The sequence below is a fragment of the Plecotus auritus genome (assembly GCF_963455305.1).
Source record: "Plecotus auritus genome assembly, chromosome: 8".
Classification (NCBI taxonomy): Eukaryota; Metazoa; Chordata; class Mammalia; order Chiroptera; family Vespertilionidae; genus Plecotus; species Plecotus auritus.
The window spans coordinates 128,834,532-128,858,734 of record NC_137782.1 but is presented as its reverse complement, the minus strand read 5'-3'; the positions used below and the strand labels follow the sequence as shown (position 1 = coordinate 128,858,734).

Below are 24,203 nucleotides of genomic sequence, written 5' to 3'. Positions count from 1 at the left end.
AAAGATTTATTAAATTAAAAAAAAAGAAGAGGTGGGCCTGTAAGCAAATGTTGATATACAGTGTAGTGGTAAATAGCAAACTGGACAGAGTGCTATAGGCCTAAGAAACTAGGGAAGACTTCTTAGAGAAGGTGAATATTTGGACAGAACCTTGAAGAATGATTATCATTTTATGGCATCCAGGGATGGAAGGAGTGCAGAATAGGGAATGACATACAATACTGATTGTGGTATGTGCAAAGGCATGGAGGTGTGAAACGTCATGTTCTATTTGGGACATGATGGAAAAATTCTGTGTGTGTGCGCATGTGTGCATGTGTGTATGCATGCTTGTTGTATGTTTTCACACAGGGGAAAATGGAGAGAATGGCTGGACTACACAAAGAATGTGGGGGTTAATCATATCAGCAATGGAGAAATTTCCTAGAAAAGCTTTTAGGCAGCAATGTAGCGAGGTCAGGTTTGTATTTTAGGAAGATTCTTCTATCTACTATGTGAAATTATATCATAAGGACAAAAGACTAGATGTGGGAGGCCAGATAGGTAGGCATGAGCTGGTTTGGCATGTAGGAAGATCCCTGTGCCAGGCTAAGTTAGCTAAATGTCAACCTGTAGGCAATGGAGGGCTATCAAAGCTGATATGATGGGTATATGCACACAATGAATATAAAAGAGAATAAAGTACTGACACAAGCTGTAACATGGATGAAGCTTGAAAACATGCTAAGTGAAACAAGCCAGACACAAAAGGTCATATAGTGTATGAGTCCATTTATATGAAATGCCAAGAATAGGGAAAACTATAGAGACAGAGAGTAAATTAGTGGTTGCCTAGAGCTGGGGAAGGGTAAAAGGGAAAATGGGGAGTGTCTGTCTACTAATAGGTATGGGGTTTCTTTTGTGGGGTGTTGACAATGTTCTAAAATTACATTGTGGCAATAGTTGCACAACTCTATGATTATACTAGAAACTACTAAATAGTACACTTTAAAAAGGGTAAATATAATGCTGTGAATAAAGCTGTGAAAAAAGATGATGCAATGAAAGTGTTCCTTTAGAAATATACCTGAGGCAACAATGTGAAAGATCCATCAAACAGAGAGAAACTAAAGGCAGGGTGATGACTAGTTAGAGGGTCTGATCTTAATGCATTTGGGAGATAATTAAGGACCTGAACTACCATTAATTGCAACCACAGAAGGGGGTCATTTGAGGAGCTGAAAGTGAGGGTGTTTATGAGTGATGGATGTTGACTAGAGACCATGATCTCTACTAGGCATGGAGTCTGCCGGAATTCATGAAACAACCTACAATTCCATCATGAAGTGTGACATCGACATCCGCAAGGACTTATATGCCAACAATGTCCTCTCTGGGGGAACCACCATGTACCCTGGCATTGCTGACAGGATGCAGAAGGAGATTACAGCCCTGGCTCCCAGTACCATGAAGATCAAGGTGGGTCTCCACCCAATTCCTTCCATCCTGTTCTTTGTGCAATGACCTGTCTACCTGGGAGATGCTCAGAGTCCAGTTGCCAGGCCTGTAGCTCAGTGGCCTCCTGGGTTCTGCATCTTCCTGGTCTGGGACAAATTTCATCTCAGTGGATTATGTTCCTTGGGCACTGATGAGTTGGAGACACTTTTAGCATGGGCTCTCAAACATAATCACATGATGTCATATGAGAAAGGGGTGAAAGAATTTGGAATGAAGAGAATATTGAGTTGGTTGAGGAAGAAATCAAGAGGAGGGATATAAAAAATAAAAGAGGAGGGAAATAGAGGGGAAGAAACTTTAAAAAGGAGTTGGGTGTTACCCCAAAGAAGGGTGAAAATTTCAAAAAGAAAGTTTGGCCATGGGGCAGGCTGCTGGTTTGAACTCACGGAGACATTCCTTGATTCCTGGATAGTGTGTTGTCCCAACTTGGCCATAGCCCTCCCCACACTATTTCTTACCAGGGCTTCTCACCTCGTTGGCCTTGGTAGGATGGAAGCCCACTTGTCTTACTGCTTTTCCCTGCTCTGGTCCCAAGCAATCAATAATACAGTCCTTTTTGAGGGCTTCCAGGAACTTTGGTGCTAATGGGTTTAGAAGGAGTTGGGAATGGAATAGAGATAACAAATAGGTTGGAAGTTACAAAGTCTCACAATAAAGTTGGTCTCGGGGAGTAGGCCTGATCTGAGGAAGTATATTCTCTATGTCAGTATTCTAAGAAACTTCTTCACAAAGGAAGGCTGCCCAGGCCTTCCCTCTGTCTAGCAGATGGAGCTCAGCACAGGGAAGCAAAGTAGGACACCAGAAAACAGGTGAGAACCTGTGGTCCCTTCTCAGCCGGAGCCACTGGAACAGCCACATTACTGAGGCTTGCCACATGGGGCTTTTTACCAGGACCCTGTGTCAGGATACCACACCTAGCCTCACCCCCAGATTCTAGTTCATCAGGTCTGAGGTAGTCCCACCACCTACAGTGATCAATGAGCACCAGTGATTTGATGCATATCCCCACTTGTGAGCCACTGCCCTGAGTTTAACAATATGTGCCAGCCTTCAAGGGGCCTACGATCTAATTAGTGGACATAATCAATGAAAGGAAACTTAAATAAGGCAAGAGGAGGGGAAAGGGCACTCCAGGCAGGGGAAATAGGATGAGCAAAGGTGCTCAGGGGTGTGTGTGCATGTGTGAACATCCCAGACAAATTGGACAGCAGGATTTGTGTAGAGGAATTGGGGGAGATGTAGCAAGCCTCGAGGATATGGAAGAAGAGATGTGGGTGGGGGTGGGGCTGAGATTGAGGACCTCAAACCCAAGACAGCCCAGAGTTTTCTCACAACCAGAACTGCCCAGCAATAAAATCTGCTACATTTTTAGTGGCTCTGCCAGTCCTTGAGGTATCTACTCAAGGAGTGATGGGGTGACTTTTGTCTGCCTGAATGAGATAACTTCTAAAGGCCATTCTTATTCTGCAATCCCATGATCTCTGTAACATAAGAAATCTGTAGAGAGATTTTAAGGAGACAAAAAAATCAATTTAATTTTTATTTTGTTCTAGCACTGAATTCTTAGACCCTTCAGATTCTGAGAAATTAGTTGAAGAAGTGCAGTCCTTCTAGATCTCCTTTTAGGTGGAGTTCAAAGTTGTTTGCCAGGACAACCAATTTCTAAAGGCTAAGCTCAGTGACAAGAATGAACAATGTCTGTATGAATTTAAGAACTCTCATGTACAAGTGGCTGTTGACAGATGAAGTTCAAGGGTTTGAGTAGATAGGCTCATACTCAGAAATGGAGGAAGCTGCTCATGCATTCAATTCCAGGAAAGAACAGAACAGTACTGCTCCTGTAGATGTTTGTATTGGTCAGCTATTGCTGAGTAACAAGCAGCTATGAAATCACAGGGCACATAACCATTAGCATTTATTGCTCATGCACCTGCAGGTCAATTTGGAGTCAGCAGATCTAGGTCAGGCTTGGCTAGGCAGCTCTGTAGGTCCAGCCAGCTCAGGTCAGGTCCATACCTCTCACTCATTATGGGACTTGGGCTGAAGGGCCAGCAGCTCCTCGGGGAAGTTTTTTTCATGAAGATGGCAGAGGCACAAGTGAGTATGCCTGTGCATGCCTGAAGAACATTTCAAGATCCTGTTTGGGTCATGTCTGCTAACATTTCACTGACCAAAGCAAATACAGAGCCAAGCCCGAAGTCACATTGTGGAAGAGTACAATCTTCCTATGGAGGGGTGGGAGTGAAGATTTGAGCAATAATCTAATCAACCACAAGGTTTACCCTGTTTCTTTTCTTTTTTTTTTTTTTTTAAATATTTATTTATTTATTTATTTATTACCATGGAGGCAGTCCTTTTCTGGGGCAGCCTGGCAGTTTGATGAGATGATTTTTGGGACCACCTTCCTATTCCCTTGGGGACTAATCATGATTCATCACGTTTGCTCTTTGCAGATTATTGCTCCCCCAGAGCGGAAGTACTCCGTCTGGATAGGAGGCTCCATCCTGGCTTCTCTCTCCACCTTCCAGCAGATGTGGATCAGCAAGCCAGAGTATGATGAGGCAGGGCCCTCCATTGTCCACAGGAAATGCTTCTAAAGTCAGAACAGATCCTCTGGGGATCTGCCTGAGACTGCTGTTACAAATCATGGAACATTAAAACCTGCAAGCCTTATTTCTCTGTGTAGAGCTCTTTCCCCGCCCCCTCCAACCCCAGGCTACGTCTCACACACAGTGCGAGGGCTTTTCACATTTTATTTCTAATTCACACATAACCCTGTGAGATAGGTACTATTATTGCCTCCATATTATAGATGAAGAAAAACTGAGGCTCAGAGAAATTAAGGACTTGTTGAAGATCATCCAGAACCAAGATTAAAATCCAAATGTAGCTGACTCTAACGTTAGTACTCCTACCATAACACCTTGATTCCTTTTCCTTGAACAAGAGTAAGAATGAGGGCTGGATGACTTGTTGGGGGTGGGTAAGAAACAAGGGCTTTCCGAGAGGTGAGTCCTTGTACTCAAGGGTGATGCACAGAGAACAAGAGCAGAAAGAGAAACACAGGCTTATAGGATGTGACATAATGTGACCAAAAACACAATGTTATTTGAATTGAAGTGAAGAAAGTTTATAGTGGGCTTAAAATCTCTATGAGATCTTTTGCCATTGAGGGTTAGGTTGTATTTTGACTCAAACTACTAATTAAGAAAGTAGTGCTCTCTCTCTCTCTTTCTCTCTCTCGCTCTCTCACTCATTTGCTCCCCTCCCTGTCCTTGGTCAATTCTATTTAATATCACAAGTATTTACTGAATTTTTGGTAAATAAATCTACAATTACTGGGTAAGGCCACATGGAGTTGATACGTATACCCCACAAAGATGATTTCTACCCATCAGGGTTTCATTGCAGGAAGTGGGAGACAGACACAAACATATAAGATAATGATTTGAGGTGAAACAGAAGCACCCACAAAGTACTATGAGGAAATAAGGGATAATGATAATGGCTAACATAGATTGAATGTTTACAATATGCTAGGCACTAGTTTAAGAGCTAGCTTTACATGGATTTCCTCTTTTAATCCTCACCACAGCCCTATGAGGCAGGTAGTAGTATCATTCCTATTTTATATCTAGTTTACTAGTTAACTCTATCACCCAGCTAGTTAATGGCAGAACTAGAGCCTCAGTTCTGCCTGGTGTACCCTTCCCTCTCTCCACCTTTCCCAGTCCCATGCCTGATGCTCCTGAGCAGATCTCACCTGGTCCATGAGCTTCCCAGAAATACCTGTTTGGAGACAGTGGACCCCATTAGAAGTGCAGGGACCTCAATGTCAGACATTCCTCCTCCACCACCTCTGCACTTGCCCTCTGGAGGTGAGGTGGAGAACCATGTTTTCAAAATCCCCCTAGAGGATTTATGTCTTAGGGTTTCCCAGAAGCAGAACCTAAAATAAGGACTCACATGCAAATGATTTATTAAGGAAGTGCTTGCAGGGGAAACCTATAAGCAGATGGAGGAGGCAGGACAGGAAAGGGGAGGAAGCCCAGCAGGGGACCTCTGAGGCATAGCTTCAGCCTGGTCCCCAGACAGCTCTGGAGTTTAAGCCTGACTGTAGGCAATGGGCTTTCACAGTCACCTGTCAGTGTAGGTGCACCCTGGACATAAAGTCCCAGGCTTTCCTCTTGTGAAGGGAAAGGGCTCCAGTAGGCTGAGGGCAGTCCTGCAAAGAAAAGCCACAGGCACTGGTTTTTGGGAGAGAAATCACAAGGAGGTTAGAGGGCACATACACGCACCCATGAACTCATGGAGGTGTGGAGTACTGACACTCCCTGCTAGAATGGAATCTCCACATGGGGGAAGAAGGGAAGGCCAATTGGTCATTCCCTTCCCTCCCCCATCCAGTCTTGCCCCACTTCAAGAAGTGCTGTCCTAGAATTCTTCAGTGGATTGGTTACAATGGTTTGAGGAGAGTGGAAATCCAACAGGACGTCAACCAAGGATAAATAGAAGTTATGTCCCAGGCACTGAGGGCCAAGCTGAAGCAGCCATTGCCTATTGTATAATGTCTATGGGGTGGTGGCCGTGTGACATGTATCGTGTTAAAAGCTGCCTATGGATTAGCTTTCTTAATCCTCACCCCTGGCTGTCTGAATCCAGAGCCCCCACTCTTAACCACCCCCCTGTACGCCTCCCTCTGTGATGCGGTGTATCAGGCAGCGTTCACTCAGAGGAGCAGAGCCACCATCCGCATTGCAGAAAGAAGAAAGTTATTAGGAATGAGACTACCCAAAGGTGGGAGGGGCTGGGGAAGAGAAGGTCTAGAAGGAATTGTGGGATGATCACAGAGGAATCACTTCGGCCTTGAGGACTAGCTACTATCTATCTGTGGGCACATCTGTCTGTCACAGAATCTGACTATGGAGATCTCCCACGAGGAGATGCTGAGGCTTCCATCTGCTTTCCAAATCTCATACGAGGTCCTCTTTTGGCCAACTCTAACTCACAGCCCCGTCAGGAGGGGATTCCAGGAGCGTACTTCCCAGCTTCACCAACTTGAGTTAGCATAGTCTAGCACATCATGATATCCTTGATGTAGAAAGAATGTAATTTACCAGATGTCCAAGCAGTAGAAGAAAGTCAGGGTCACATTTGTGTGTATTTATTTCCCCATTTTTAATGGCTGCATAAGCATTTTTGTAATATGAGTCAATATTTTATTTGTCACAATAGCACTTAAAAAACATTGGAAAATAGTAATTCCTTCAGAGCTGCACCCCAAGGACTAAGCAGAGTGAATGGTGCATAGTAGATGCTCAGTAAATATTGAATGAAGGAATGGATACTGAGTGGCTAGAGTTTATGTAGGACAGTTAGCTCTTACTCATAAACTCTAGCAGATATCTGACAATCGCCCAGGAGCAAAAAGTGGCCTCATTGCTCCAAGCAACTGGGACATAATTCTGCTCACCAAAATGCCACTACTTTCTGTCTCTGGCCAACACCTAAGGTGGGATGAAAACACCCTGTTTACTACTTCTAGGAGGAACTGATCACCAGCTTTTTTAGATGTCAACCTTGCTCACGGCAATCCCTTCAATAGCCCTCCTTCCTCGTGCACAAGGGTGGGGACCTAATACTCACGTTTGTTCTCTGAGACCCTATCTTTTGGGCACAGCTGGGCCCATGAGATCCTTTCTTCTGGGAATTTGGAATTAAGACCAGAAAGATATTGAATTTTTATGCATGGTATAACAGAATAAAGCAAGCGTAAAGAAATAAAGGGGATAGAAGAGTCATCCCCAGTATTGAGATAATTGACAGGCAATTTAGGCAAAAGACATTTTTGTTTCTTATGTCATACTATACATAAAAAAAACTGAGAGTTTTTAGAAGCAAGAAACAGAGAAAATATTCACAAAGGACTCATATGCAAAATATATAATGAATAATAACAATAAGTAAAAGACAGCCAGTAGAAAAATGGGCATAGGACTTAAACAGGTCCTTCACAACAGAGGTCTCTAAAATAAACATATGAAAAGGTGTTTTACTTCATTAGTCATCAGGAAAATGCAAACTAAAACTACAATAAGACACCATTATATTCAGCAGAATGAAAAAACAACAATACACGAAAATACCAACTGTTGATAAGAATGTGGAACAACCAGAGCGTGTGTTCACTTATTGCTGGTGGCAGTGTCGACAGGTACAATAAAACACTGCGGACCTATTTATTATTTAGGAATATTTACTAAAATGGAACATACAAATAGCCTATCACTTAGCAGTTGGTATCATAAGTATCTACACAAGAGAACTGCACAACTAATTTAATAAAACACATATTCAAGAACATTCATAGTAATGCTATTCATAATAGCCCAAATCTAGAAATTCTCCAATGTCCATCAGTAATAAAATGGATAAAATACATTGTAGTAGAGTGACATGGTGAAATACTGCACAGCACTCAGAATGAATGAACTACAATCTCATAGATATTATGTTGAATGAAATTAGCACTTACTATATAATTTCATTTATTAACAGGCAAAACTAAAGTCTGCTGTTAGAACTCAGGCTATTGTTTTCCTTTGGGGGAGTGGTAACTGGCATGAGAAATGGATTCTGGGGATGCTGGTAATGCTCTATTTCTTTATCTGAATCTAGTAACAAAGATATATTCAGTTTTGTGAAAATGTTCATTAAACTGTAAACTTACAATACATGCTCTTTTCTTCACTACATACTATACTTCACTAAAGTTTTGTAAAAATAATAACTTTAGGAGCTTCAACTTTTAGGAGCAGGTTAGTTGCCTGTCTGCAGATAAACCTGCTGACAACTTCCTCATTTAGCCTTCACAGAGACCCCGAGGGCAATGAAGCAGCAAGATCTTGGGGCCCAGAGAACCTCTCAACCATTTTTGGATGAATATTTTCCTGATCTAAGTTTACATAGACAAAGAAATGTAATTTTATTATTATTATTATTATTATTTTTATTTTTATTTTTATAATCCTCATCTGAGGATTTTTTTTTTTTTTTATTGATTTTTAGAGAGTGGAAGGGAGGGGGAGAGACAGAGAAAAACATCGATGTGAGAGAGACACATGGATTGGTTGTCTCCTGCACATGCCCAGACCAGCGCCAGGGGATCCAGCCTGCATTGAGCCTGCAACCAAGGTACATGCCCTTGACTGGAATAGAACCTGGGACCCTTCAATCCATAGGCCAAAGCTCTATCCACTGAGCAAAATTGGCCAGGCCAAGTAATATTTTTACACAGAGGTGGCTGTGAGAGTGGAGATGAAACAGACTTTAGCTGTTCCAATATTCATTAGTACTCCACCCAGGTTATCCTAAATAAATGCACAATCTATTTTAAAAAAATACTGTTTAATATACAAATGTCACTTCAACCATTATATAAACATCAATACAGGAAAAAGGGCTTGTGCTTGCTACACAAACAGCTTCGAGACCGGTGTCCCAGCCATCCACCCCTCCCCACCCCCTTGCAAGCAGGTCTCTGCTTCCTAAAAGCTCCCACCTCCAAGAGCGCAGCCCGAATGCGGTTTTGCCTGTTGGCTCTTGTGGCTAAAGCGTAGAAGGTGGAAGCACCCCCTGACATGCCATAAATCTGAGGTCGTTGAGACGTTTGGGTGTGGCAGGACAAAGCCAGGCAGGGCCTCACTCAGCAGCAGCAGCTCAGAACTGTCCCCGCTCCTCTGCAAAGCAGTTCTCCAACGACAGCAGGACCCCAGTTTTACACCAGCTTGTTAATCCCTCTGTACCCCGGCTCTTCCTTTTACAAATCCCATTCGGAATCCCCATCACTATCCACCCCACCAGGCACCTCATCCCCCCCTCCCGCAATTGTTCACGCCCACAGAACCCAATCTATCAAGTTTAAACCAGTTCCAGTCACTTCCAAGCCTCCACCCACTTTATCCTAATGGGATTTTTGGCTACTACGCCAATCGGTTGAGCAAACGTTTACTACTATTTATTCAAGAGACAAAGTAAGAGGTGGGATGTAGTTGAACTCATTTGTTGATTTATTCCATAAAGTGCCAGCATTGTGCTGCCGCGTTACAGGGAATGGGAAAAAGTTAATTTGTGTAAATTACTAGATTGCATCATTTTCCTACTTAACACCGTCCAGTTTCATCCCGTTTTAGAATAAAAACCAGACAACAAACACCTGGAAAAAAGAAACCTCGTTTAAAATTACAATTACTTTGATTTGTTTTTTTGTTATGAAAATTATTTTTAAGTTATACAAAAATGCAAAGACGATGGAATTGTTATGTCTCTTTAAAGTGTTATTTTCCAATGAGCAAATGCAAAGGGGTTAATCACGCCCTTGGTATCAGCAAACTTTCCCGCATCCCAAAACCGAACTTCACTTTCTCACAACGCTTCTCTACAAACATCGCGAGACCAGAGCGGTCCCTTTGGCCCCACCCTCTTAGTCAGTTCAACCCCGCCCACTTCCTGCCGGGCGATCTCTGACGTCAGAGGTGCGCTGTTGTGTGTGTTCACGACAGTACCGGGAGCGGAAGTGCTCTTGGCGGAAGTGCTAGTTGCGGGAATCCTGGGTGGGATGGCCGCAGGTAGGCGCTTTCTAAGGCTGCTGCGTGCCCCCTCCAGTTCCATGGCTCAGAGCCCGCTCCAGGGCGTGCCCCCCTCCAAGGGCCTGCACGCGGGGCATGGGCCCCGAAGGCTCTCCATCGAAGGCAACATTGGTAAGGGCCGGAAAGGGGCTGCCAAGCCTTGGCCTCCTCTAAGCAGGTGTCTGAGAGGCTGAGAAAGGGAGCTGGGCCCGGAACTCTTTTCCTACTCTCCTCCTCCCCCAGTCAGTGCAGCGAGGATGCTAGTTCTGAGGACCATTCCCCTCCCAAAATGCACTGCGAATCCATCCAGCTTTGGTTTTTAGGACGTCATTCCTCAATACTCTCCCACAGGGACATAAAAGCCACGCAGTTTGTTTGATAGGACGAGAGTTCAATTAGCTTGTTATGGATAAATTTAAATGGAAGCGACAACGCGCTTGGTGTAATTTCTTTGTCCTAAGAGAGGGTTGCCAGATTTAGGGGGAGAAAAAGGATGCTCATTTAAAATAGGATTTCAGATGAGTAATTGCTTAGTGCAGTTGTGTGCCATACAATATTTGGGGCATACACTAAAAATACTATTCATTATTTATCTATAACTGTACTTTACCTGGCTACTCTACCCTAAGAGTTCTTAAACTTAAGGCATTCAGATACCACTTTCACTATTTTTGTCATGTTTCTTTGCTAGTCCCACTATAATTTATTAATGCTTTTCTTAGAAGAAACTCCCTTTTTAAACTTAAAAAACATATATTAAGTTAAAAACTGTTACAAGAACAAATAGAAACTGTCTTAAATAAAAAACAATTTAAAAGAGAATGCAAGCAAAACATTTTAATTTAATGTTACTAAATTCTACCTTTATACTTTTACCTGATAAGGTGATGAACTCTAAAAGAGGATTAGCAATGTTGAGGGTCAAAAGACATGCTAGCAGTAAACTGAGAATTTCACATTTTATTCATTCAACAAATAACCTTTTGAGCCAGATCCACAGGCCAACACTGTTCTTGGCCCTGAGGATACAGCAGTCAGCAGAACAAATATCTCTGCTCTCAAGTAGGGAGAGATAGACAATACACAAAATAAATTAAACAAAGTAAACCATATGTTAGGAAGAAAGTTCAGGGATGAGGGATTGAGGGAAGTTGCAATTTTAAATAGGGTAATCAAGACAGTCAAGATTGGGAAGGTGACATTTGAGCAAAAACCTGAAGGTGAGGGAGTGATCCATGTGGATAACTGGGAGAAGAATTTTTCAGGCAGAAAGAAGACCAAGTGCAAAGGCCCTGAGATGGAAAATGTACTCAGGGAACAGGAGGGAAGCCACTGTGGCTGGAATGAAGTGAGCAAGAGGGAGAGGGGGCCAATAAGGTTAGAACAGTGGTCGGCAAACCGCAGCTCGAGAGCCGCATGTGGCTCGAGAGCCGCAGTTTTCCGACCACTGGGTTAGAAGGTAAGGGATGGCCAGATTGTATATAGTCCTTGCAGTCCATGATGGGAAACTATTGGAAGGTTCGATCAGTCAAGTGATATGATCTGAATTAAATTACAAAATGATCACTTGGACAGGCATGTTGAAGGTAGAATGTGTCAGGAGGTTATTGCAATGATGAGTTTCAGTGAGTTGGACCGGGTGATGAGAAGTGATTGGATTTTAATTACATTTTAGGGTAGAGCTAACTAGATTTGTTAAAAGATGTGGAGTGAGATAAAGAAAGGGATCAGTAATGACTCCAGTCATTTTGGCCTGAGTAACTTGAAAGATGGAGTTCTGAATTTCCTTAAATGGGGCAGAATGGGAAGAACATATTTGGGGCAGGGAGTGGTTTCAAGATTTTGTTTTTAGGCATGTTAGTTTGTATATGGTTATTAATATCTATGTGGAGATTTTGAGATGTTGAATAGGCAATTGAATGTTTGAGCCCAGAGTTCAGAGTCTCCCTGGATTGGAGTTATAAATGTAGATGGTATTTAAAGCCAGGAGTCTATGTATGTTGATGGAAAGTACTAACCTTGGGGCAAATGTTAAAGAGATTGAGGAGATGGGAAAGAACTAGCAAAATAGACTGAGAAGGAATGACCACTGAAAAACCAAAAGAGAATGATACCCGGAATCCAGCTGAAGAACCTCTTTGGGGGAGAGAGAAATCAACTGTGTAATGCTCTTTAATGGAGCTCTTTGGTGAATTTGAACAACTTTTGGGAGCAATAAGAGTGAAAGTCTGATTGGCATAGGTTCAGGGAGCATAGGAGGTAAGGAATTGGAGACAGTGAGTTAAGCAGTGGTCTGGAAGTTTTCCTAGAAAGGGAAGACAAGGATGCTAACTGAAATGGAAAGAGGATTTGAGACGGTTTTTATTTTTTTTGTTTTTGTAAGAGAAATGAGAAATAGTCTCAGAGAGGGACAAAAATGGTGAAACAGGAGAGAGGATAGAAATGCTGGAGTGATGTTAGTAAGCAAGAAGGAACGGACTCTATAGACCAAGTAGAGCAAGTTTGGTCTTAACTAGGAGCACAGTTTATTTCTAATAACGGGGAGCATGACAACTAAATGAGTCCTGATTTGAGTGAGTAAAAGAGAGAAATGTAGAATTTCTGGGCAGCATTAAGGACCCACTTGGACTTAGTTGTCATGAATTTAAAGTGAGACCAGTCACTATGGCTGTGTGTGTTTCTCCGGTAAAATCAGAAACATTAAGAGTAATGAGAAGGGAGGGTCCTGCTTATCTGCCTGATGGTGTACAAAGCTGTTTTGTCTTGTACTTCAAGAAACATGTCCCCAAAGGAAGCTTTAGCCTTAGAGCCCAAAGTGGTACAAAGTACTTCACAGAGTAAGTACTTTGCACAGGCCATCAGGTTAGGTGTGAGCTGCCTTTCCCAATTTTCCTGACCTTTGCTTCTTAACCTTTCCAGATTGCTATGCTTCTTTCTTGCTTTTTCATGCAACCAAAGGTCACTGAATGTCTACTATGAAGATAGACTCATGTGTGATACAGCTCCTGTCCCGTAAGGAGCTCACAGCCAATTGGAAGAAGCAGACTTTTAAACATGATTTATATACCATGTGATGAGTGCCATGTTTGGGCATGGAAACTTGGAATCTCTGGGGTAAGAATTCCCAAGGGGGAGAAGAGGAAAGAGTGTTCAGCCACAGGAAGTAACATTTGCTAAAGCAAAGCCTGAAGAAACATGCAGTTTTAATAACAGGGAAGTAGCTGGATGTGCCTGGAGTTTAAAGGGCCTGTGAGAGGATGGCAGAACAAGAGATTGGAAGGGTAGGATTTGCCAGATTTTTGAACAGCCTTGTGGTCCATGCTAGGAGTTTCTCCTTTAGGCAGTGAGAGGCTACTGAAGACTTGAAGCTAGTATGTGTCAAGACTAGATTAATTTTAAAAAGAAATTTGGCTAGAACGAGCAAATAGGAAGTAAGGCACATTTTTTGCATGTCTTGTTTGCTGCAGTACCCACAATGCCTTGCATCCAGTTGAGTGGATAAATGGAAACAGTTTGGAGAAGATAAATTTTGTGGCTACCATAGTAGTTGGAGGGAGGAAAGATGTAGGCCTGCACAGAAGGAATGGAGGGACAGAGAAGAAGTGATGGTTTGAGAGAGATTTTGGAAGTAGGATTGATAGGACTTGGTGGCCACTTGGAGGTGAGAGATAAGGAGGCATAGAAGATGACAATGCAGTTTTATAATTTGGACACTGACTGAAAACTGAGGATGGGAATAAAACTGAAAACTGAGGATGGGAATAAAGGAAGAAGTCTGAGGAGATAAGAGAGATATCTTTTATATGAGATACCTCTGAGACATACAGAGATAGGTGTTCTGAGGTAGATTAGAATATGTGCCTGCAGTCAAGAGAGAGATGGGAGCTGAGATTTCATATATGGAGATTGTTGACTTGGGGAGTTGTTGAAGCCTTGGAAGTGTATGCAGTTGCCCAAGGAAAGTGAATAATGAGAAGTTGATTAGGGTTCTTTAATCCGGCTTTCCCTGGTTACATCTCCCATTATTCTCCATCACCCCACATTGATGACTCTCTCCAGACAGAATTAATCACTGCCTCCTCTGTGTGCTTTCAAAACATTTTGTACCCACAACTGCTGTAGCACTTGAGTTCTGTTGAGATTGTTTGCACATTCAACATCTTCCCTGGGTTGGCACTTAGTGTCTTACTCATCTTTGTGTCACGAGCACCTAATCTCCTGCCTCACCCATTGTACTCATTCAGTGTTTACCAGATGCTTGAATCCTATGCTGTGATACCCACATGGAAGTTAGTCATTGGTACCCACAAAGGAAGTATTTTAAACTGCTAATATAATAAAATCAAATAATTTTTTGGTTATCACAGGTGACATCTTTAAACAAATCAGAAAAAAAAGTACCCATTCAGGAAACCTGAACAGGGCAGGGTGAACTACTGTCCTAATTGAAGTTAGATCTCTTTAGAGTGGCTTTTCTTACAGTCCTACTGCTTTAAGTCTTGTTATTCTGATCCTGCAGGTGTAGACAGCAGCATGTGTAGAGGAAATAGATAAGTAAAGTAACAACTAATGGCATCTAGTTTGAGTTGTGAAGCCATATGCCATGGGTGATTGAAAGTGAAAAGCTTGGGCCCTGTCTGGGTGGATCATTTGGTTAGAGCATTGTCCCATACACTGAAAGGTTGCAGGCTCGATTCCTAGTCAGGGTGTGTACAGCAAACCAATATTTGTCTGTCTGTATCTCCCTCCATTCTTCTCTCTCTAAAAAATCAATAAAAACATGTCCTCAGGTGAAAATTAAAAAAAAAAAAAAGGAAAGTAAAAAGCTTGATACTTCGAATCTCTTAAAAAATAAATTACCTAGCCTATTTATTAATTTTTGTTTTATTATTTTTAATCCTCACTTGAGGGTATTTTTTCCATTGATTTTTAGAGAGAGTGGAAGAGAAAAGGAAAGACAGAGAGAAATATTGATCTGAGAGAAATACACCGATTGGTTGCCTCCTTCACACGCCCTGACCAGGGCCCTGGCTGGGGAAGAGCCTGCAACCAAGGTATGTGCCTTTGACTGGAGTCAAACTCAGAACCCTTTGGTCTGCAGGCTGATGCTCTATCCACTGAGCAATACTGGCTAGGGGTAGCCTATCTTTTTAAATACACTCATCACTAAAATAATATATGGAATATATCAGTTATTTTATGACTACAAACCTAAATTGAAGAAAGGAGTGCTATTTGAAATTTGTGAGTCATCTCAGACTATTCTTACTTTGATTTTAAAGACCCTACCAGAAAAGAGGAAAGTGTTTTATACTTTTGCACTCTATAGACTTGAACATAAAGCTTTCCTAATAACATATTTCTTCTGGCATTCAAGATTAGTGATTTAAGATCACCAATATGCATCTTTAACTTTTTGCTGTTGTTAATCCTCACCCAAGGATATTTTTTTTCTGTTGATTTTTAGAGATAATGGAAGGGAGGAAGGAAAAGGAAGAGAGAGAAAAACATGGATGTGAGAGAGACATTGATTGGTTGCCTCCCATATGTACCCTGACCCTGCAGGGATTGAACCTGCAACCCAGGTCCATGACCTTGACTGGGAATTGAACCCGAGACATTTCGGTGTGGGCCAGTGCTCTAACCACTGAGAATACCGGCCAGGGTGCATCTTTAACTTTTATTGAGTATAAACAATTGGGCAAAGAATCCTAGGGGGAAATAAGACCTATTTATTCCAAACATTGTAATTTGAAGTCTGTTTATATGATTCACTTCATTCCATCCATCCATCTCCATTCTTTGTACCTGGCTAGATACTCAGGCTGTAAAGAGAATAGGTGAGTCTGTGTCTTCAAAGAGTGAGCTGGTTGGAGAGAGTGATGAGTCACAAATAATTACAGTGTAATACCTTGGTAAACCAGAGCAGGCAGTAATTAACTCTGCCTAGAGGTGAAGGAGCTGGAGAAGTTCAAGGAGAAGGCAGCAGTGAAAGGATGAATCAACTAGTGGGCAAAGGGGGTGGGGAGGAGGACATTTCAGATCAGTGAGGTTCTCAGGCAGAATGGAAGATTTTGGGTTGTACTTTGAAAGCTGTGAGGAACTTTATTTTTTGGTAAACATAGTTTACCATGAAAATAAAAGGAATCAGGACAAAAAAGTACTAAATTTCTTTTAAGCCTGCTGAGTAGTTTTTTGAAAGTTTCCCCAGAATGCCTGTAGGCTTGGAGCCTATATAGTGATCCAGAATAAAGTTCCTTAACAGCAGGGTCTCAGCCTAGGTTATCATTTTGGTTATAGTACCTACCACTTAATAGCTACACCTCTTGATTGAATGACTGAGTAAATGAATGCAGCATCAAATGAAGTTCCTGAAATAAAGGCTTTAATTGTCTTTGAAGAAATTTTGTTTAAAGATAGATGGTTTTATATTTACTGCCATTGTTTGCTTTTTGGTAGAAAGTCTTAAAATGGATTTTTTTTTACCATGTTTTTCATTTTGTTTTGGAGAAGAAAATGCTTGGAGGAAGAGTCTCCCATGAAATACAACTGTATGAAATTTAAAATAACATATTATTTCGGGCATTACATCAGATACTATCTTACTACTAGATTTTAGCATAATGTAGTTATAGCAGGCAATGTAGTTTATAGAAAAATTTGTGGGAGGAAAATAACCATTGACTTAGGAATAAGATGAACATTAACAATAGAACTCTGGTCCAGCTTGTGAAATGACAATCCTGGTGCCAATAAAAATCAACATGTTGTGCCGAAACCGGTTTGGCTCAGTGGATAGAGCGTCAGCCTGCGGACTGAAGGGTCCCGGGTTCGATTCCGGTCAAGGGCATGTACCTTGGTTGCGGGCACATCCCCAGTGGGGGGTGTGCAGGAGGCAGCTGATGGATGTTTCTCTCTCATCGATGTTTCTAGCTTTCTATCCCTCTCCCTTCCTCTCTGTAAAACCTCAATAAAATATATTAAAAAAAAATCAACATGTTGAAGTAATATACTCTAAGAAAATAGCTCCCACCACTTTTCAAGTCATGGCACATATAATAAAGTACAAGGATATCCAAGCCCTCAGGAAAGGTTTGATACTGAGATCTGATACCTCCCAAATTTAATATTAAAATATTTTGAAAGGTAACAGTTAAGCTGGGATATAACTAAATTATGATAATGATATCATAAGAGGCTGATGCTCTGCATAGAGACCAAGCAAAGAAAGGAATTTGTCACTTTGTCCAGTGCTGATGAAGTGGCTTTCAGTAGACATGAGTGTTCTGGTCACTAGGAGAAGGGCAGTGTAGCAGTGGAGAGCCAGCCAGTACCACTGGGAAGCCCCTGGTATTTAAAACATTTATCTTAAAAAAAAAAAAAATCAAAACCCAAGCAGGAAGAAGAAACTATTAGTGTCAGGTATCACAGCACTAAAAATAATTATGCTGTGTCTGCTTTTAATATAAACATATAACTTTTAATTATTTTTTTAAATTAATTATTTCGTATCTGTGGGTGGTGCCTAGCACAGCAAGTTCCATTATAATGCAGGTTAAGAACTAGTGCCCTGTGGTAAATGACCCAGGTTCTCCAAGCCCTATAGCAACATGGATGGCACAACTCTTAGGACCTGTCTTTCTTTGCTGAAGCCAGCTTCTGATTACTAAATTGGCTTTCCAGAAGCTTTGGAATGGAGAGTAGAGTGCAGGGTGGAGGTGTTGCCCTGGTGTGATTGTTCCAGTAATTGGAACTGTGTATTTCCCATTACATCTAATTTGTTGGCATTCCGGGTTTTGTGTGTTTAAATGGCATGAGTCGGTTTCTGAGAGTCCTGACTGCTTTATTTATTTATTTATTTGTTTATTTATTTATTTATTTATTTTCTTTGTGTCTGATTGCTTTTAAATGAACTCATAGTGTCTGATTTGGGAGGTAAAGTTGGCATTCCCTAACCCGTAGGGCTCTTTCTTTCCATATGCAGCAGTTTCTTACATAATTGTTTTTAACTTGAAAAAATTTTAAATAATTCTAACAGTCACTCAGTGTCACCCAGCTAATAAGTATATTCATCTTTCATATTAATTAACATAGCTTTTCAGCTGAATAGCAGAGACCATGTTTCAGATTTAATCAACAATTTGCAATCTAAATGTTGATCATCTTTGCCAGATATTTTAAAATAGGGGCTACTCGGGGCAGGCAAGTATCTGATAATATCAAACTCAACCAGTTTGTAATTCCTGCCCCTCTCAGGTGCCCCATGGCAAGCACAGAAGGTTTTATTTAGTAGTCTAGTATGTAGTTTCGGAATCTATATATTTCTTGTTTGATTCAACTGCCCCAGTATAGTAGGAATTTGGTGTGAGTTAGAGAAGTCCTGAACTTATGGAAGAGGTGGGACCTTAGACTTGGTAAGGGAGAGGATTTAGACACAGGTCTAGAACAGTGGTGGGCAAACTCGTTAGTCAACAGAGCCAAATATCAACAGTACAACGATTGAAATGTCTTTTGAGAACTAAATTTTTTAAACTTAAACTTCTTCTAACGCCACTTCTTCAAAATAGACTCACTCAGGCCGGGGTATTTTGTGGAAGAGCCACACTCAAGGGGCCAAAGAGCCGCATGTGGCTCGCGAGCCGCAGTTTGCCGACCACAGGTCTAGAAAAACAGGGGAAGGCATTTATTCACTGACGTGTGGGAAGAGCAGAGGCTGAGTAAATGTGCAAAAGTGGTGACAGGGCTGAGAGATGAGCATGACTGTACAAAATGCATAGATTCATACTGTTTGTTCCTGCCCTGTGTGTTCAGAGAGGAGTTGGAGTGGTGTGTAATAAATGTCACATTGGATGTGTGGGCTCTTCTGCTGAGACATCTCTTCACTCCTGTCAGTAGCCATGAGTGGCTGATAAAATTGGCTGGAAGGGTGTCTTCCTCTTTTCTCTGGGTTCCATTTGGATTTTTTCTAAGGGTAGAACTCACTTGAGAAAGATCAACTTCAGTAGAGGAGATTGAGTTCCAAAAGCACTCTTAAGGTTTTATTTTTAATTTTTAACCAATGTGGTTTTTAGAGGGAGCTAAAGTTAATAATGTTTTAAGTGTTTTATTCATTCAGTCAGCTCATTAGGCTAGGGGCTTTGGTTCCTGCCCTGGAGGAGCCCCATCTTCTACCTGGAGAAATGCAATTACAGTGTCAGTCATGGAGTCTTACCCAGCATGCCAGGGCAAGCACAAAGGAGGATTAGCTAATTCAGTTTAGGGGTGTCAGGGCCGGAAAGGCTTCACACAGGAGTTAAATCTAAGCAGATTCTTGCAGATTGAGTTGGAGTTAGGCAGCTGAGGAGAGGAAGTGTACCAGGAAATGGGGAAGCATGTTTATAGTCACACTAGTGGTCCGGTGCACAAAATTCGTGCACATTAAATGGGGATCAATTAGAGGAAATAATTTAATATTGTTATTTTCCCTTTCTCTATAATAGAAGTGTCAGAGATGAAAGAAAATTAGTAAAATGTATATGAAAACCTTCCTCCTGTCAGAGTCTGCGGCACACCATGGGACCCAGAGTCAAGTCCCTGCCCACCCACATGCGCCTCAAAATCGCATGAGACCCAGACCCGGCCGGCCCCCCACCCCTCATTGGGATAGATCCAGACCTGGTTAGTCCCACCCTTGTCAAGCCCTGCTGGGCAGGGGGCATAGCCTCAGGTCCCCTGGCCTGATGCCAGGATGGGGGGCATGGCCTGAGGTCCCCCAGCCCAGACCGGGGGTGGGGGGGCGCATGCCTTGAGGTCCCCCGTCAAGCCCCGCTAGGTGTGGGACATGGCCTGAGGTCCCCTGTCAAGCCCCGCCAGGCAGCAGGGGAAAGGGGGGAGCGCAACCTCAGGTCCCCTGGCCCGGCACTGGGAGGGGGGAACAGCCTCAGGTCCCCTGTTAAGCCCCATCGGCAGGGGGCACAGCCTCAGGTCCCCTGGTTCAGTGCTGGGGCGGGGGGTGCGGCCTGAGGTCCCCTGTCAAGCCCCACCTGGTGGGGGGCGTGGCCTGAGGTCCCCCGGCCTGGCACTGGGGCGGGGGGAGCAGCCTGAGGTCCCCTAGCCCAGCACCAGGACGGGAAGTGCACCTTGAGGTCCCCTGTCAAGCCCTGCCAGGTGTGGAAGGTGGCCTGAGGTCCCCTGTCAAGCCCTGCCAGCCTGAGGTCCCCTGTCAAGCCCCATGGGGGTGGGGGAGGGTGTAGCCTCAGATCCCTGCTGATTGCTTGTTAAGGCTCCTTATGGGAACTTGGCCTCAGCTGTGGGTGCAGCCATCTTTGTGACGGAGTGATGGTTAATTAGCATATTCCCTCTTTATTAGATAGGATTTGCAGAGCACATGGCATGATTGGAGTTGTAAGGAGTTTGGTCCAGAGGGAGCTCAGGATGGTTAAAGGGAAGCTGAGGCCAGAGAGGTGGATGCAGGGGCTATTTCATGATGTGTCTCATAGGCCATGCTGTGGGGTTGGGTTTTGTCATGAAGGCGCTATGGAGCTGTCAGAGAGTTTTAAGCAATGTTATTCTGTGTTCACTGTGGCTACAGTATGAATGATGGACTGAAGAGGGCAAAGCCCGAGTTGGCGAGGCAAGAAATGTTGAGAGCCTGATCTTGAGCAGGAGATGGGGGAAATTAAAAAGGCAGGTGCAAAAGCACTTGGTGGCCCCTTGAAGTTTGGCAGAGGAGGAAGTTCTGACAGTGAGTGGATGGTGCTGCCATACCTTGAGGTGTGGAATAGGAAAGAAGGCAGTTTGGTGGTGAAGATAATGAGTTCATTTAGGTAATAGATTGACTTTGAGGTGTTTGTGGGCCATCTAAGTAAAGATGTCTGGAGGGCTCTTAGTGAAGTCTGGAGCTCAGAAAGGTGTAGGCCAGATGTTGGTGTAAATGGGAAAAGATTTGAATGTTGTAGTACTAGGTTGATTTAATCTCAGAAGTATTTCTCAAAGCATCTGCTACTTTCTACGCCTCTCCCATCACCTTGGTTCAAGCTACTGTTGCCTACTAACTGGTCTGCCTACTTTCCTATCAGTCCATTCTTACACAGCTGGCAGAGTGATCTTTTAAAAATGAGTTGGAAATTTGACATTTCCCTGCTTAAAACTCATCATCACTGACTTCCCAATGTAGTTAGAATAGATTCAAATTTCTTACAATGGTTCCAGGCCCTACATGACCTTGCCCCAGCCTGCCTTTCTGCCTCTCCACACACATATCTTGAGTCACACTTCTCCCTCACTTAATCACACTGTAGCTGCACTGGCTTCTTCAAGGTCACACATAGACTTCTCTTCTGTCTTACTGTACGCCTAGTTCTTCCTCTTTTCCCATGCTGCTCTCTGCTTAGGTTACCGATCCCCTACCCTTGTTCTGGCTAACTCCTTATCTTTCAGGTTTTACCTCAGATGCTTTTCAGAGCCTTCCCTGACCTCCTGAGCTATATTAGAACCATCCTGCATTTTTCTTATCTAGCACTTAACACACTTTGTTATTAGTTCCTTGAGTGTTTGTTTAATATCTATCTCCATACAAGTTCTGTGAGGGCAAAGTCCATCCTGTGTTTATCATTATACCCCCAGTGTCAGACAGTCCTGAGCATTCGTCAGATTTGTTGAATGAATAAGGGTCATAAATTATTCTGGAAATTTTTACACTTTCACAGAATAAATAGGACTGTGATTGAAGCTTTATAACAGCTGATTTCATCAGCTTTTGACAGTCTATTACATTTTTAACTCTCATTAAATACTCTTCGCTTCTGGGAGGTTGGGACAGTAAAACTTCAAATCAAATGTTAGTGGTATTTTTCCTCCCTGTTGCCTGCATTCATTATGGTGACTCTGGCCCTAGCCGGTTTTGCTCAGTGGATAGAGCATTGGCCTGCAGACCAAAGGTTCCCAGGTTCGATTCCGGTCAAGGGCACATACCATGTACCTTGGTTGCAGGCTCCTCCCTGGCCTGGGCCTAGGGCCTGTGCAGGAGGTAACCAATTGATGTGTTTTTCCCTCTCTCTTCCACTCTCCCTAAAAATCAATGGAAAAATATCCTCAGCTGGGGATTAACAAAAACAAAACATTGTGGTGACTCTGGTTAGGGTGGCTTTGACCCATCGTGAGTCTGACAGTTTGCTGTTGAGTTTTGAAATTAGAAAAACTGGCATTGTTCCCTTAAATTGGGCAGAATTTAATAGCCGCCTTTTCCTTCAGCCCTGGTTTGGGAAGTGTCCCAATACATGCTGTTTGCATTGCAGCTGTGGGAAAGTCCACCTTTGTGAAGTTACTCACGAAAAGGTACCCAGAGTGGCACGTAGCTACAGAACCTGTAGCATCATGGCAGAATGTCCAGGCAGCTGGCCCGCAAAAAGTAAGTTTTCAGTTGTGTGTAGTTGGCAGGCATGGGTGAGTAAACTAACCATAATAACCTAATTTGCTCTGCGTAGGTGAAGTAGCCCAGTTTGAGTCTCTTTTTAAAAATATCTTCTTTCAGAAAGCAGACCACGTATACCAGAGAGGATATGACTTGTTTGAATATGTTTAACTTTGATTTTTGTGGTTTTTACATGTCTGCATAAGTGACTACTTCTGTTCTGTGTGGTTTCCCAAAGCATGTCCAGCTATTCTGGCTTTGAAGATTAATTTTGTCATTCCTACCCTTAAATATATTACTGAAGCTGACCATCAGGATTAATAGTTAATTATAGTGATTTTAACTTAATTATGAAGTCTTAAAAATTGGAAAGGACCTTAGAGAGCACCTTGTCACACTTTGAATCAATGCAGATATAACTAACATTTATAAATCACATACTGTGTACCAGGCGCTATATTATGTTATGCCAAGCACTGTACATTTCATTTATGCCTCATGGCTTAGGCATTTGTATTAGTTCTACTGCTTTCGGAAAAGCTATAACGTTGGTTTCAACACCAGCCACATCAGTGTGAGTAAGGAAATAGCAGTTTGGACATGAACCTTAGAGGTAGCGAGGGCGTGGCAGCACCATGCCTCAGTTGCCACAGACCCCTGCAGCCAATGGGAACATTCACTGAGTGGCTCATTCTGGTGTTTAACAACTGTTAGAAAGTTCTTGTATGAACCACTTTGCATACCTGTGACTCTCAGTCATTGGTTCAAGTTCTGCCTCTTAAGTCCTTTTAACTTTTCTACTTGGCAACCCTTCATATAGTTGAAGGCAATGATTTGTCTGCTCTTTCTCCCCTTCAGGTCTTGTCTCTTTCAAGCCAAACACCATTTTCTTCCAGACTATTCCTCATTCTGAAGTAACTTTGTCTAGGTGATGAGCTCCAGTTTGTTAGTTTTCCATCTAGAATTTACTAACAATGGTACTCAGAACTGAACAGGACATTCTGGATATAATCTAAATCAGTGGTTCTCAACCTTTCTAATGCCACAACCCTTTAATACAGTTCCTCATGTTGTGGTGACCCCCAACCATAAAATTATTTTCGTTGCTACTTCAAAACTGTAATTTTGCTACTGTTAATGAATCGTAATGTAAATATCTGTGTTTTCCAATGGTCTTAGGCTCTACAGCAGCGGTTCGCAACCTGTGGGTCGCGACTCACACGTTGAGAACTGCTAGCAGGTTCGCCTAAGACCATTGGAAAACACAGATATTTACATTACGATTCATTAACAGTAGCAAAATTACAGTTTTGAAGTAGCAACGAAAATAATTTTATGGTTGGGGGTCACCACAACATGAGGAACTGTATTAAAGGGTTGTGGCATTAGAAAGGTTGAGAACCACTGAAAATGGTCTACAATATCATAGAACTTGTTCTGGGTGCCATTATTCCAACTCAGGATTGTGTTACCTTTTTTTGGCAGGCACATCATGCTTAATGAGGATACTTGTTTTTTAAATTGTCTTTTTGTGTTGTGTGTGTATTTGTGTGTTTGTGAAATTAACTTCCATTTAGAAAATAAATTATGTATCTTTTTTCTGAGTATGCCACAGGTCGCCTATTGTGGGATTTAAAAATATGTCCACACATTGTTTGATACTCTTCTCTTCAAGACATGAATCTTAA

At 42.5% G+C, this 24,203-nt stretch overlaps 2 protein-coding genes across 7 annotated transcripts in view; both read left to right on the top strand.

Moving 5' to 3' along the window:
* ACTG2 (actin gamma 2, smooth muscle) overlaps positions 1-4,169 on the top strand; it is a gene marked incomplete at its 5' end in the record, with an annotated part of 29,090 nt that extends 24,921 nt beyond the window's left edge. For both annotated transcript variants that reach the window (XM_080684635.1, XM_080684636.1), the window contains 2 exons: positions 1,277-1,458; positions 3,951-4,169. In XM_080684635.1, coding sequence (XP_080540761.1) covers positions 1,277-1,458; positions 3,951-4,094 — 326 coding nt within the window. In that variant the 3' untranslated portion in view covers positions 4,095-4,169. The remainder of the gene's footprint in view (positions 1-1,276; positions 1,459-3,950) is intronic.
* A 5,841-nt stretch (positions 4,170-10,010) lies between these two features.
* The window catches only part of DGUOK (deoxyguanosine kinase), a 37,603-nt gene continuing 23,410 nt past the window's right edge, over positions 10,011-24,203 (top strand). Inside the window, exons 1-2 of one of the 5 annotated variants that reach the window (XM_080683482.1) lie at positions 10,034-10,124; positions 22,400-22,512. In XM_080683482.1, the coding sequence (XP_080539608.1) occupies positions 10,115-10,124; positions 22,400-22,512 (123 nt within the window). In that variant the 5' untranslated portion in view covers positions 10,034-10,114. Of the gene's footprint in view, positions 10,257-13,043; positions 13,239-22,399; positions 22,513-24,203 lie in introns of all 5 variants that reach the window. The other 4 variants (XM_080683481.1, XM_080683483.1, XM_080683484.1 and 1 more) reach the window with 4 other exon arrangements.